This window comes from Muscardinus avellanarius, assembly GCF_963383645.1.
Source record: "Muscardinus avellanarius genome assembly, chromosome: 7".
Classification (NCBI taxonomy): domain Eukaryota; kingdom Metazoa; phylum Chordata; class Mammalia; order Rodentia; family Gliridae; genus Muscardinus; species Muscardinus avellanarius.
In genome coordinates this window covers 87,623,184-87,636,906 of record NC_137793.1, presented here as the reverse complement: position 1 = coordinate 87,636,906, position 13,723 = coordinate 87,623,184, and the positions used below count along the sequence as shown (strand labels likewise).

General features: G+C 43.5%; 1 protein-coding gene across 4 annotated transcripts in view; it reads right to left on the bottom strand.

Moving 5' to 3' along the window:
* Window positions 1-7,274: 7,274 nt before the first annotated feature.
* KDM5B (lysine demethylase 5B) overlaps window positions 7,275-13,723 on the bottom strand; it is a gene marked incomplete at both ends in the record, with an annotated part of 94,619 nt that continues 88,170 nt past the window's right edge. For all 4 annotated transcript variants that reach the window (XM_080698516.1, XM_080698517.1, XM_080698519.1 and 1 more), the window contains 4 exons: window positions 7,275-7,412; window positions 7,945-8,265; window positions 10,756-10,910; window positions 12,553-12,664. In XM_080698516.1, coding sequence (XP_080554642.1) covers window positions 7,275-7,412; window positions 7,945-8,265; window positions 10,756-10,910; window positions 12,553-12,664 — 726 coding nt within the window. The remainder of the gene's footprint in view (window positions 7,413-7,944; window positions 8,266-10,755; window positions 10,911-12,552; window positions 12,665-13,723) is intronic.

Here is a 13,723-nt window from a genome sequence, read left to right as displayed (position 1 = left end):
TATGTACCAGGCTCTGGATTCAATCCCCAGTACTTGTGGGGAGGGAGGGAAACAACAAATAAAAGGGCTTGTTCCTTAAAGCCCCTAATAAACTTACTAAAGACTGCCTACACTCACTGTGATTTTTCTCCTCTAGCCAACCTAAACAGAACCCATGGCACTTATGGAAACAAAATGGTGCCACCTGGCGGCCAAGCCTGGAGTGGCAGCCAGGGTTGCTTTATAATCTCAAGGTGGCTCCGAGATGCTGAGTCAGTGGAAACCATGCGTCTTGAACTAGGGTTTGCTTGGTATCTGGACACTACCTGTTCCTCCTTCAAATCCTCTTCTCCTTTGCTTTATGGATAGCACTTTCCCTTGACTCGCTCACAAGTACTATTTAAATTGTTCACTTTGTGGTGGCACTAGGAATTAAATTCCTGGGCGTTAGTTCTACCTCTGTGCTAAACCCTGGCCATTTTTTAAAAATTTCAATTAATTATTTTTGGTGGTACTGGGGCTCCTAGAAACCCTACCACATCCAGGCTACACTCCCAGACCTATTTTATATTTTTATTTGGAAACGGGGTCTCTTAAGCCAGCGTGGCTGGCTTCGAAAATGCGCGATCCCCGTCTCCGCCTCCCAAGCGCGGGGATTACAAGCGTGCGCCACCACGCGATGCTCTATTTTTATTTTTAAACAAGAGTCTAAATTGCTGAGAGCCTCATTAAGTTGCAGAGGCTGGCCTTGACCCTGACTCTCCCACCTCAAGCTCCCAGGCATGAACCACCGAGCCCAGCTAACACTGTTCACTCTGCTCTATTAAGTTTCTTTGCGTAGAGTGGGAAGCACAGTGGATAGAAAAGCAGAGAGCAAGGAAACAGGCTGCGGCCTCAGCCAGCGCGGCGCCTGCTCTGCTCACCTCCCAGGCTTCCCCTCGTGAAGCTGCTGCTGCCGGCGGTAGTTATAAAACTTGCCACTCTTCCCTTGAGATCACATGGCCTCAGTCTCAGGAGGAAAAGTGAGCACTGAGGCACTTTGCCCACTGCGCGTGTGTGGCCATTTCAAGGCTAACATGCTTGCTGTGTTTCGGGGCACCCCCCACCCCACCGTCTGGGTGCTGGGGACTGATCCCAGGGGCATTATCCATGCTACCCAAGTGCCTCACCACTGAGTTACAACACCCCAAGACCTCTCTAAAACACAAACACCTCACAACCAGGACCACAACTAAATAATTGATGGCCAACTGGAGGTTAAACCCTAGGTCTCACGTGCCTACTCTAGTCCCTTCTGGAAGGAGGGGCAGGGACACAGAGGTGAAGCGGATTCCTCCAACCTCAGGTTCTTAGTCTTGGTTCTTTGAGGCCCGCAGAAAGCTCTGAAGGAGAACTAGCACAGCAGAGTCAGATGCCTCCTCCCAAGGCCAGTGCTCACGGCAGCCTCATCGGAACCCCAAGGGTCCCACTCCTAGTACTGGCTTGCACGAGATACCAAGACAGTAACCATGAGCGTCACTCTGGTACTAAAGAGCAGAATTCCAAGTGTACCATTAACTGGATTACAGCTGCTCCAGAGGATGTATCTGTCTTCAAACACTTCTGGGCGTTCAGAACATCTTGCAAGCACTGGACCATGTGACTTAATAACAGACAAGCTGTTAAACAACTTGAATTGACCTAAACCCTATATTCCTGCTGTAAAGTGTGTTCAGAGACCTTGGCTTGCGCTCGGAGCCCTTGAAATCTGCTCAGGCCCTCACCCCAAACTAAATTTACGGTCTAATGAATATGCGTGCTAATTTAAAACCTTCATCCTTTGATTGTCAACCTATCCTAATGATATGCAAAAATGGTTTTCTCAAGCTGGGCATGGAGGTACACACCTGTAACCCCAGTATTTTGTATTTTGGAGGCTGAAACAGAAGGACCACCGGTTTTAGGACAGCCTAAATAGTGAGACTCATCAACCTAGGAGTCTGTCACCAAATACAGATACCAGGCTGGAGTGTGTAGCTAGGAGGTGGAATGCTCCAGACTTTGTTCTCTCTCTCTCTCACTCACTCACGGAGGGGCTTTGTGTGCTCAAACCAAACCTGCGATCAGGCAGGGGCAGAGGGATGCAGTGCTTGAAACTGTTCCTCCTTAGATTCCAGACATGAATGTTTGCCAGGAGCTAAAATTTTTAGTCCATTTTATTATTTACTTACTGATGGTACTGGGGATTGGACCAAGAGCATTCTACTACTGAGCTACACTCTCAATCCTTTTAAATTTTTACTCTTGTTTTAAACAGGGTTTCACTGAGTTGTGGAGGCCTTGCTAAATTGCTGAGGCTGGCCTCAAACCTGAGAACCTTCTGTCTCAGCCTCCTAAGTGGGATTACAGGCCTGTGCTCCTATACCTGGCTTAAATAATTCAGCAAGTAACTCTTGTTTCCTCAGAAAGGCTACCTAGTTATTTTGTAGTGTGGGATTAAACTTGGGACCTTGCACATACTCTACAATCCCCAAGGGGTGTGTGTGTGTGTGTGTGTGTGTGTGTGTGTGTGTGTGTGTGTTACAAGGGACTGAACCCAGGAGGCATTGTACCCCTAAGCTACACTCCCACACCTTTCAATTTTTTACTTTTGTTTTGAAACAAGGTCTCACTAAATGTGGAGGGCCTCACTAAATTGCTGAGGCTGGCCTCAGACCTGTGATCCTCTGTCTCAGCGTTCTAAGTGCTGGGATTACAGGAATGTGCCACCACGACTGGCCACCCACAAGGTTTCAAGGCAACTTTTCAATTTCTCTATGTTCCCAAAGGGAAAGCAGAAAGAATAGCTCTTTGGCCTCCACTCACCTGAAACAGATCAAATGACCTTACCATTCCAATCTTCTATCACAATGTAACAGGTTATCCTGAAAATTAAAAACATACCCAAAGATCACAGTTCTTTATGCTTGCATAATGAACCCAGAACCAAAACAGAAAGCTGGACTATCTGTTCTGTTGACTGGCTTTAAATGTTCTATTTATACCTTTATTCCTAAGAAGCAGTAAACATGAAAATTTGTTTATATAAGTTTGAAGTAAAATATATACTTTACAAAATTGATTTTTAATGCTTTAAAATTGATTTACAACAGTTTTTTCTTTATACAATTCTTATACTGCTTTTCAAGTAACATTTCTATTACAAGACATGAAAACTCTCAGAGAAAGTGGAGAGGCTTAAAAGAGCCATCAGCAGAGGTCTGGGGACAGAGGGCCAGCAGAGGCGAAGCCATCACGCTGGTCATGACTGCAGAGTCACCAGATGAAGGACCCCACCCCTCAATCGGAGCGCAACAGAGGCCAACACTGGGATCTTCACTGCTTTCTTCAGATCTTCTTTCCAAAGGGCAACATTTCATCAGAAGGGGATTCAGTTTTCTGCAGCACCATGGCAAGAAAAAAAACACATTTTAATATAGGCTGACATCTAGCACAGATTAGGTGTAAGCCAGTCTGTTATTGCATGACCAGCTCTGGTCGAAATGCTTGGCAACAGGTTACTCCAAATACTCGCTGTCCAATCTCACTTCCTAGTATAGGTATAAAGCACCTGAAAGCCATGCCAGTCTGTGCTACAAGACGAGAAATCTAGGCACAACTGGGCCCGCAAAAACACTCAAGGGCACTAAATACCAATCAATGCCTGTCCAAACTAGAAGCAGTTCTCAAAGAACTGCTCATAAGTTGATATGTATCGAGGGGATGCAGAAATACACTACCAAAGGGCCCTCAGAATACAGTCCTGAGAAGGTAGAGGTCCCTTCCAGGTAGGGATCTACTCTGTTCTCAAGCTTATCTTGCAATTATTTACTTGGTAAATAAATACCCTACACTAATACCCTAGGCCATGTTGCTTTTTGTTGTGGTTAGTATAATGGCAAATTAGGTGCATCTCAGACACTTCTGCTAAATTAGAAGATTCAAAGACTCAAGAGCAGCCAGGTGCATGCTTATAATCCTTGTACTTCTGAGGCTGACCCTGCTTCACATTTTAAAAAATAAGCTGGGTGTGGTGGCACACATCTGTAATCCAGTACTTGGGAGACTGAGATAGGAGGATCACAGTTTGAGGACAGTCTCAGCAATGTAACAAGACTCTCAGCAACCTAGTGATACCCCATTTTGAAACAAAAAATAAAAAGGGCTGGGAGTGTAGCTCAGAAGCAGAATGCCCTGGGTTCTATCCCCAGTATCACAAAAACAAATAATAAAAAGGGTTGGGGATGCAACTCAGTCGTAGAACATCCCTTGGTTCCACCCCTAGTACCAAAAAATGGGGGGGGGGGTGCTCAAGACTTTCTCTAAGCTCCCCCTTGAGATAGGAAAGTGAGTCCCACCTCCCAGGATACAGCAGTGAAGCCAGCTGTAGAGATGTCAATCTCCTTTACAACTAATCCAAATGACACAATCTTTTTCCAAGGTAGAGGCTATGTACAAACAAGACCTTCATTCTATATAAGAAATCCCCAAAAGTTAGACATGGTAGCACAAGCCTGTAATCCCAATACATGGGAGGTGAGACAAGAGTATCGCAGGTTCAAAGCCAGGCTTGGCAACTTAGACCCTATTTCTAAATAAAAAATAAATTAAAAAGGGGGGGGGGGCTTGTGGTGTAGCTTAGAGGTAGCATGCTCCTGCCCTTGGGTTCAATCTCCAGCAACACACACACACACACACACACACACACACACACACACACTCACTCCCCCCCCCCTCTCTGTCCAGAGTCTGATCTGGAAGGAAAAGCAGCAGTCACTTGAGGTTGGGCTGGGGGGACGGGACCTTGGGTTCTACCTCCCCAGTCCTAGCGCAGGGAGCTGCAGGACTACTGAGACAGAAATCCAAGAGGCAGAAGTGTCTGTTTCTGCATGTGTTTCATCTTCTTTTCATAGGTTCCTTGAGGGCCCAGGCTAGCTTCACAGACCATACACAATTACACATGATTTTTAGACAGCATTAGTTTGAGATCATATTGGGTACAAAACAGAAAGGCATATACTGGAAGGCAAGTGTACTGTTCATTTGCAGTGTTTGATAATGTACAAGGCGAGAGAAATACAGTAGGGGAACTGGAAGAAAACCAGGCATTGTCATTTACCAGTAGTATGATTTTAGGCAACTGACATGCTCAGTAACTTTAGCATCCCCAAATCTAAAAGATCAGTGGTCCCCACCTGGGGAAGGAGACAGTTCAAACACACATCTGCCTGTCATTCCCTGTCACTCAGAGATGGAGATACGACCTCACTGAGGATGTCGGGGACTGTGCATCACCTATAGGTGAAGGAGAAAAACCAGTGTGGAGTGGGAAGGAGGGGTGCTTATACTAGATGGGTGAAAGCTCTCTAGAGGCAAAGGCTTTATTTTAGCAGTAGTGCCCCCCTTTTATTTCCTGCAGGACTGGAGATCAAACCCAAGGCCTTGTGCATACCAGGCAAGTACTCTACCAGTGAGTCATGCCCCCATTAAGCTTACTTTCTCAATGGAAGGTGAGGACAAGGGTAGTTGGCACCCTATTCCAATGTTGGGGGTGGGGGTAGGGTGGGAAGATGTTAAGAATTTAAATACTAAAATAGCTAAGCCACTATTATTTTCTTTTGGCCCCAGAACCCCCATCAGACAAGGAGAGACATCATAACAACTGCAGGAAAACTGCAGACAACTAAAAATCATTCTTAAAAGAGATTTAATTATTTGAATTGCATAAAAGGGGATAGTACATTTAAGTCTCTGCTACATCACAAACTGCTTTTTGTTGTTTTATTTTATTGAAGACCCACTAGTTCTATCCATCTTCAGGTTTATGGCTATAGAATGTGGGGGAAACAAATATTAAGAAGAGAACAGGAAAAAGTAAGCAAGAGTTTGTTCTGTTCACCAGGATGCCCTCTCCGTTGCAGAAAAAGAGGGGAACAGCCACGGGCAATCCAAAGTAGTAACAAGCTCTAGAGTTAGAAAGGGATAGGAAAGGAAACCCGGAAGGCAGAATGTTCATTCTCACGCTTTCCTTCAACTCATATACTAAACCCAACCCTCTGTGAGGATGAATCTTCCTTAGATTTCCTTCTGACATCTTAACCCTAAACCAAGTGTCCCTGTCAATTCAAATATAATAAAGGGTATAATTCCCATAAGCAGGACTCATTTGAGTATTGGAGTGATTCATCAACATTCTGAGAGAGCTTATTTAAAAAAAAACATGGCTTTAAAGACAGGTTCTAGTCTGAAGGGTTTTATTAGTGGGGCCTGGAGGCATGTGGCCCACAAGAAGAGCAGAATACAAAAGAGGAACCCCCAGGTTGTTTGCAGGCCAAAACCCACTGCTACTGCAGCCTGGCTAGGTAGATACCAAGGCAAGCGACCCTCTGGTTGTGCAAGCCCACAAGACAGAGGGGCAGAGGAAGCTGTAGTCTAATGTCTCTAAATAACCAGCATGTAGTGTTATATTAGGACCAAGGATTTATTCCACAATATAAACTGCAACATTTGATACAAGCTACCAAAAATAGGGAAGGAAAGAGGGGCAGGGAGAAAGCCAAAATACAGCTGTGGCAAGTACTTACAGAGCAGTCTCTTTTCTACATCACTAGTTCATCAGTGACACTAGAAACTAGACATTTGCGTTCTGTACATCAACCAAATGCTAAAGCACCAACACACTGTTCAGAAGTTTGTTTTGTTTTGTTTTAATTCCAGCCACTGAAACCAACATAGAAGTTATTGCTCAGATAAATAAACCTAGTCTATCAGAAAAGAAGAAAAGTGGATAAAGAAACAAACGAGAAAATCAAAAGTGGAAAAACTTAAAATTCCCCAATGTGTTAACAGAGTAAACAAGAGAAAGACTCCTCAAATGAGGATTTACTGGAACTTTTGGTGCCCCTCTGGGCACTGAAACTGAGTGGAGTCTTAATCCGGTAAATCTCAGACAGAGGTACAATTTTAATGCTGTACATGAAAAGGTGCAAGCTTCGATGCCTTCCGAATTGGTGGAAACCCCTGCAAATAAACAGTCAGCATTTCAAACCTCAACAACCATAAACAGCTCTTAAGGAAAAAAATACAAAAAGTGTCAAAAAAATTTTTAGTTGTTTTTTCTTTTTTTCAAAGAGTTCTGGAAAAATGATCCCATATGGAATAGAAATAGCACCGTGTACAGGCTGGCTTGAAGACCAGTCCTGTAGCTTTGCTGAGATTTGAGGAAATCTTCTTGGTTGGAGTCCTGAATTACATTAAGTGGGGGTGTTTGTTTTGTTTTACTTTCGGCTTGGTGCGTCCTTCCCAGTACAGCGCACACAGATGTAGTCTTCTTTCTCCGCCATCTCTGGAGAAACACCAACACAGACCTGATGAAACCACTGATTGCAGCTGCCATCACACTGGACCCAGTCCACCTGGTTACAAAGAGCAGGGAGATGGGGTGTTCAGAGGAAAAAATGCGATTCAAAATTGGGTAGGCCAGCCTCAAGACATTCAGGCCATTTGCCACTATTGGGCACCGTCCCACCACTGGGATCTCTGGCACAACAGCTAAGCCAAACGAGTGGAGCTGGCCCCACCAGCCAAAGCAACCGAGCCAAAGTCATTCTTCAAGTCGTGGCTGCTTTGGGGTAAGACAGTGCTGCCCTGTGACAGCAAGCAAAAGGGCACAAGTCAGCATCCCTCCCACCTTCTTAGCGCCGGGACGGTGAAAGCTGGAGGAGCAAGAAAAGGAAAAAGGGAAGAACAAGAGTTTCTTCAAGAAAAGGGAGGAGAACCAGGAACGATGGTAAGAGCAGAGGTATCAGTGGGGGGAGGACTGAGCAATCCGTTCAGATCAGCTCAAAGCAGAGAAGCAGAAGAGAAAGACCCAGCGAGATGAGGTCTAGTTTACAGGGTTTCTGAGTTAAGGGAAGGCACGTCCTCTACGGCCCACACCGCACTGACCTCATCTCCTTCTGGCTGCAGGCAGCTCACAGCTGGGCAGATGGCATCTTCATCCTCAGAGTCCTCCTGTTCAGAATAGGACGTGTCTGAGGGCAGGGAATGAGTTTCAGCAGAACGAACTAATTCATAGCTACGCTCTCTTTCTAACTTGAAATTGTTCATGTCCTTGGGGTGGTTCAGTTTGATTTTCTTCTTTTTGGGGGTCCTCATTTGTTTAACTCGATCCCACCGCTCACTGGAGAGGCCTTCTCTCTCCAGGCGTCTCTTCAGTTTTCTCTCGAGACTGTTGATTCCATCTCGCTTCCCTCGGCAGCAGTCATTCTGGGTGGAAGATGAGCAAATTCAACTTTAGCCCAGTTTGTCTACTGCCAGAAGTAGTGAAGCTAAAGGTAACATGTGAATGAGCCAGGCGTGGGCGCACACTTGTGATCCCAGTACTTGGAAGGCCGAGACAGGAGCACAGGTTTGAAGCCAGTCTTGGCAACTTAGCAAGGCTCCTGCAACTTAGTGAGACCCAGTTTCAAGAAATAAAATCACGTTGGGGCATAACTTGGAGGTAGAATACCTCTGGAATCCATCCTTAATGAAAGAAAGAAAGAAAGAAAGAAAGAAAGAAAGAAAGAAAGAAAGAAAGATGCAAATGAACTGTGCATAGGAGCCCACATATGTAATCCCACCTACTCAGGAGGCTGAGGCAGAAGGATTGCAAATGAGGCCAGCCTGGGCAACTTAACAAGACTCAGTCTCAAAAATAAAATCAAAGGTCTGGGTATGTAGCTATGGTAAAGCACCTGCCTAGCATGTACATGACCCTAGGTCCTATCACCAGTACTAAAAGAAAAAAAAGGGGGGGGGGAGATCTGCTAGGCAGTCTGTAATCCCAGTACTCAGTAAGATCCTGTTTCAAAATAAAAAGTAAAATTGGATGATCTCCCTATACACACTGCATCTGAATCACCATCAGATCCCTCTCCAAGGCTTGCAGGACAACCAGATTGAGTTTAATTCCCTTCCTTTCTCATTTTTAGTGCTACCAAAGGAATATTGGTAAACTAAAAATAAAGAATGATTTGGCTTCAAATTAGTCAACCAGCACCAGAAGATGAAAAATCACAAAGATTCTTCTTTATGCCAAATCTGTACCTGGCTACTATTAGTTTCTACCTAGGTCTGTATGTTTATCTTTTGAATTATAGGCTCTTAAAGTACCAGGCTAATATGTTCCTTCTTTAAAGACATATACATACCTGTACACAATCAATAATGGTACTATGCTATTTGGTGTCATAATTTTAAAAAATTAAAATTCTAAGCCAGGCACAGTGGCACACACCTATAATCCTAGTACTTGGGAAGCTGAGACTGACTGGAGAATCACAGGTTCAAGGACAGCCTCAGCTACTTAGGCCCTCCGCAACTAAGTGAGACCCTGATTCAAAAATAAAGAACAAGCTGGGTGTGGTGGCACACGCTTGTAATCCCAGAGCTTGGGAAGCTGAGACAGGAGGATCACACAGGTTCGAAGCCAGCCTCAGCTACTGAGTGAGGCTCTCAGCAACTTAGTGAAACCCTGTTTCCAAATAAAATATAAAATAAGTCTGGGAGTTAGAATGTCCTGGGTCCAATCCTCAGTGCCACAAATAAAAAAGATAAAATAAAATTCTAAATGCTGGTATCAATCCTCATGCTATTTCTCATGAGACTCTTCCCCTAACATGGCTACGGTCTTCTTTTTTGTTTGTTTGTTTTGCGGTACTGTGGGTGGAACCCAGGGGCATTCTACCTCTGAGCAATATCTCCAGCCCTATATTTTATTCTTTATTTTGAAACCGAGTCTCCCTGAGTTGCAAAGGGTCTAAGTTAGCTGAAGCTGGCTTTGAATCTGCTCGATCCTCCTGTCTCAGCCTCCCAAATGCTGGGATTACAAGCGTGTGTCACCATGACCAGCGGGTTACAGTCTTCTATGCTGCCTATATCCATGGGGCCTTAGATGTGACCGGTCAGTTAGTTCACCAGGAAGAAGCAGCAGCAGTGTCCTTAACTAGGTTAAGAAACAGGATTCCCATGGGGTGGTATAATTTGAAGTTGTTCTTTTGGGGGTTTCATTTTTTTTAACTTGATCCCACCACTTACAGAGTATTCATTAAGTAAGTCAGTACTCAGGTGAGCATCCTCAATCCTGACAACAGCTTTGTTAGGTTTGGAGAAATAACAAAAAGTATTTGTTCAATGCTGATTCAGGAATTTATTTTTGAAATATTTTAACAAAAGGCCCTCCCAAGTTGGGTGTGGTAACACATACTTATAATCCCAGTACTTGGGAGGCTAAGACAGGAGGGTTACAGGTTCACGGCCAGACTCAATTTATGAGGCCACCTACTACTTAATGAGAGTCTGTTTCAAAATAAAGAATAAAATAGGGCTGGGAGTGTGGCTTAGAGGTAGAACGCCCCTGGGTTCCATTTCCCGGTACCATACACACTCACGCACCACACAAAGGTCCTCCCAGCTATAATTGTATTTTCATCTCAACAATACTTCTCTTATAGGTATTACATGGGAGTGGTGAAAAGCATACCTTGCTAGAAAGAGAAAAGAAAAGGAAAAAAAGAAATTCATATGGTGCCTTAAAACAAGACTCACATCCAAACTGTGAGCCAAAGCTGTAGCAGTTAACATCCAGTGCTTGTCTTTTCATTAACAGCCTTAAAGATGAGCTGTGAGGTAGACAGCTGCATCATGTTATGGATCAAAAATACCATCTCAATCCCTGTGGCCTTTGCTGCTTGTAGCAGCCTCTAAGACACTCACCTTCTCATTGCTGGGTCTAACTGGTGAGCTTCGGTCAGTTTGCTGAGCAGGGCTTGGCTTTGTAAGTAGAGTCTGGTAAAGTTCCTGAATTTCAGGAAGGGATACCTGGAGCAACTGGGCTTCCATCAACAGTTCATTCACTTCTGGACTGATGCCTGTTTGAGATCAGATCCATTCAAAATGAGGACAACAGAGAGTGTTTCACACATGCAGTTAGGCCTGTGAGATTACTGCTCCTCACACCACTTCTCTCCTTAAACTGCATTCAGTTCAGGTTAGGTTAACTTAATGTGCCTAAAGCTATAACACAACAGAGTTAAAACTAACACAACAGAGTTCAAAGGAGACTTAAGACTTCTGATTATTAGGAAAGAATTAAACCCACCAAAATCTCCTGGAAATTATCACTAATACAGAAGAGACAGTACTTCTGCCCTGACAGCTTGTACTAGAAAGCAAAGAAATAGGCTGCCAGCCTAGGGCATGGATAATCTGAATGGATCAAGGGGCTCGGACCACATGGCCAGACACGCTGTGAAGGTGTGACTAATGATCAGAACTCTAGTGCCGCTTTAGGCAAAACTCATGGGGTAGTCATTTAAAGAAAAAGAAGGCAGGCTAAGGCATGGTGGTGGACATCTGTAACCCTAGCTACTTGGGAGGTTAAGGCAGAAAAATTGCAAGTTTGATTGAGACCAGCTTAGGCAATGTAGAGAGACCTGGTCTCAAAAATAAAAATCAATAAATTTTAAAAAGACTGGCTCTGTAGGTCAATGGTACAGATTTGCCTAGCATGTGTAAATCCCTCAATCCAATCTCTAATATGGAAGGAAGAAAGGCAGAGAGAAGGATGGGAGGGAGGAGGAAAAAGAGGTAGATTTCAAATATGGAGATTCAACACAAGTCTCTTAATGAAGCAACAAGAGAGCCAACCACTTACAATTTGACCTAAATACTGGGTGTTGAGTTATTAGTTGGCATAGAATTAACCCTTCACCCCTGAAAGCAATGGACAAGGTCTTCCTGTTTCCTTTGCATTTATGAACCTTCAAATATAATCCCTCCCCTATCTAGCAAACACACAATAACCTATATGCTATATTTAGACATAAATCTTTTTTTTTTCTTGTGGTACTGGGAACTGAATTTTCCCTACACCACCAACCTTTTTTTTTTTTTTTTTTTTTTGCGGGCCTGGGGGTGGAACCCAGGGGCATTCGACCTCCGAGCTACACCTCCTGCCCCATTTTTTTTTTTTTAATTCTTTATTTTGAAACCAGGTCTCACTGAGTTGCAGAGGGCTTAAGTAGCTGAGGTTGTCCGCGAACCACGATCCTCTGGTCTCAGCCTCCCGAATGCTGGGATTACAAGCATGAGCCACCACGCCCGGCTCACCACCAACCTTTCTATTTTTTACTTTGAGACAGGGTCCCACTAAGTTTTCCCAGCCTGTCCTCAAACCTGCTATCCTTTATCACCCTTCTGGGTATAAAGATATAGTTTTTTGTTGTTGTTTTGGTGGTACCAGGGATTGAGTCCAGGAGCATTCTACCTCCAGGCTACAATCTAGCCCTATTTTATTTGAAAATGGGGCCTGAGTTGCTGAGAGCCTCACTAAAGTACCAGCCTCCGGTCTCAGCTTCCCAAGTTCTGAGATTACAAACATTGTCCACCACACCCAGCTATGAAAAAGTTGTGTATGGTACCCGAACATCTATAATAAGACTCAGTATAAGATAACCTGTTACTTTCTAGCCCTCAAAACAGTAATAATAATAACAGTAATACAATACCAACCATGAAGGGGTATACAGCTCTGTCCAGTAGAGAAGGGAGAGTGTAAATATGAGGTCCTATTGTCCCAGTCATCAGGCAAGGAAAAGGATGTTGTACCAGGAGGTTGAGATACCTAATAGGAAAAGAAAATCTTATATATAACAAGTCCCCCCTTCAGGATTGAAAATACTAGCACCAGTCCAATGAAAGTAGTTTGAGTTATCAGGCAGCCAACCAGGAAAAAGAAAGATTGAGTTTTCCAAATGGAAAGAAGTATCCTGGCATCTTAAAATAGGACAAATCAACTCATATCTTCTGATAACATCAAGCCTTGAGTCTTTCCAGGTTTACTTGGACTGATTTCAGGGAGGTGAAGAACACTGGGAAATAAACCTTTTTTCTATGTGAGAAAATATCATACCACCTTTAAATTCTTATGTGATTGTCCTTGTTAAACATTATAATATGATAGACATAGACATACATGTACCCCTTTGAGTAGACCAAATGAGAACATGTTAGAAATCATTCACACCAACCTCCTTTCTCAGCAATTTTTTTCCCTGCTACTGGGGATGAACCCAGGAGCATTCTACCTCTGAGAGACACCTCCAAGCACTATTTTTTTTTTTCTTCTTTATTTTGAAGCAGGGTCTCACTGAGTTGCAAAGGACCTAAGTAGTAGCTGAGGCTGTCCTCAAACCGAAATCCTCCTGTCTCAGCTTCACAAATGCTGAGATTACAAACATGCACCACCATGTCTGGCCTCTTTCTCAGCATTTTATTAAAGGAAGTAGGGGAAATACTCCTTTGACCATGAGCTAGTAAATAAAAGTTGTATCCTTTCCCTTTATTAATTAAAACAAGCATCTAGCTTGTTTATTAAATTTTTAATTTTAAATTTTTTGTTTATTAATTAAATTTCCCTTTATTAATTAAAACAAGCATCCTGGATAAAGAACACAATGGACTCTATAGCAGACTTCTCACCTAGGTAGCCAATATTTAACTGATCTGTTATGTGCCAGGCACTATATTTCTAAAGCCTGGAAAGAAATAAAACAGAAGGGAACAAATAGAAGACCATTTTTTGGTCCTTATCTCTATCTGCTAAACATTTAATTCATATAATTCACATATCTGTGTTGATGTGGCACAAAAGACCTGTGATTGTCTCTGATAGAAAAGTATG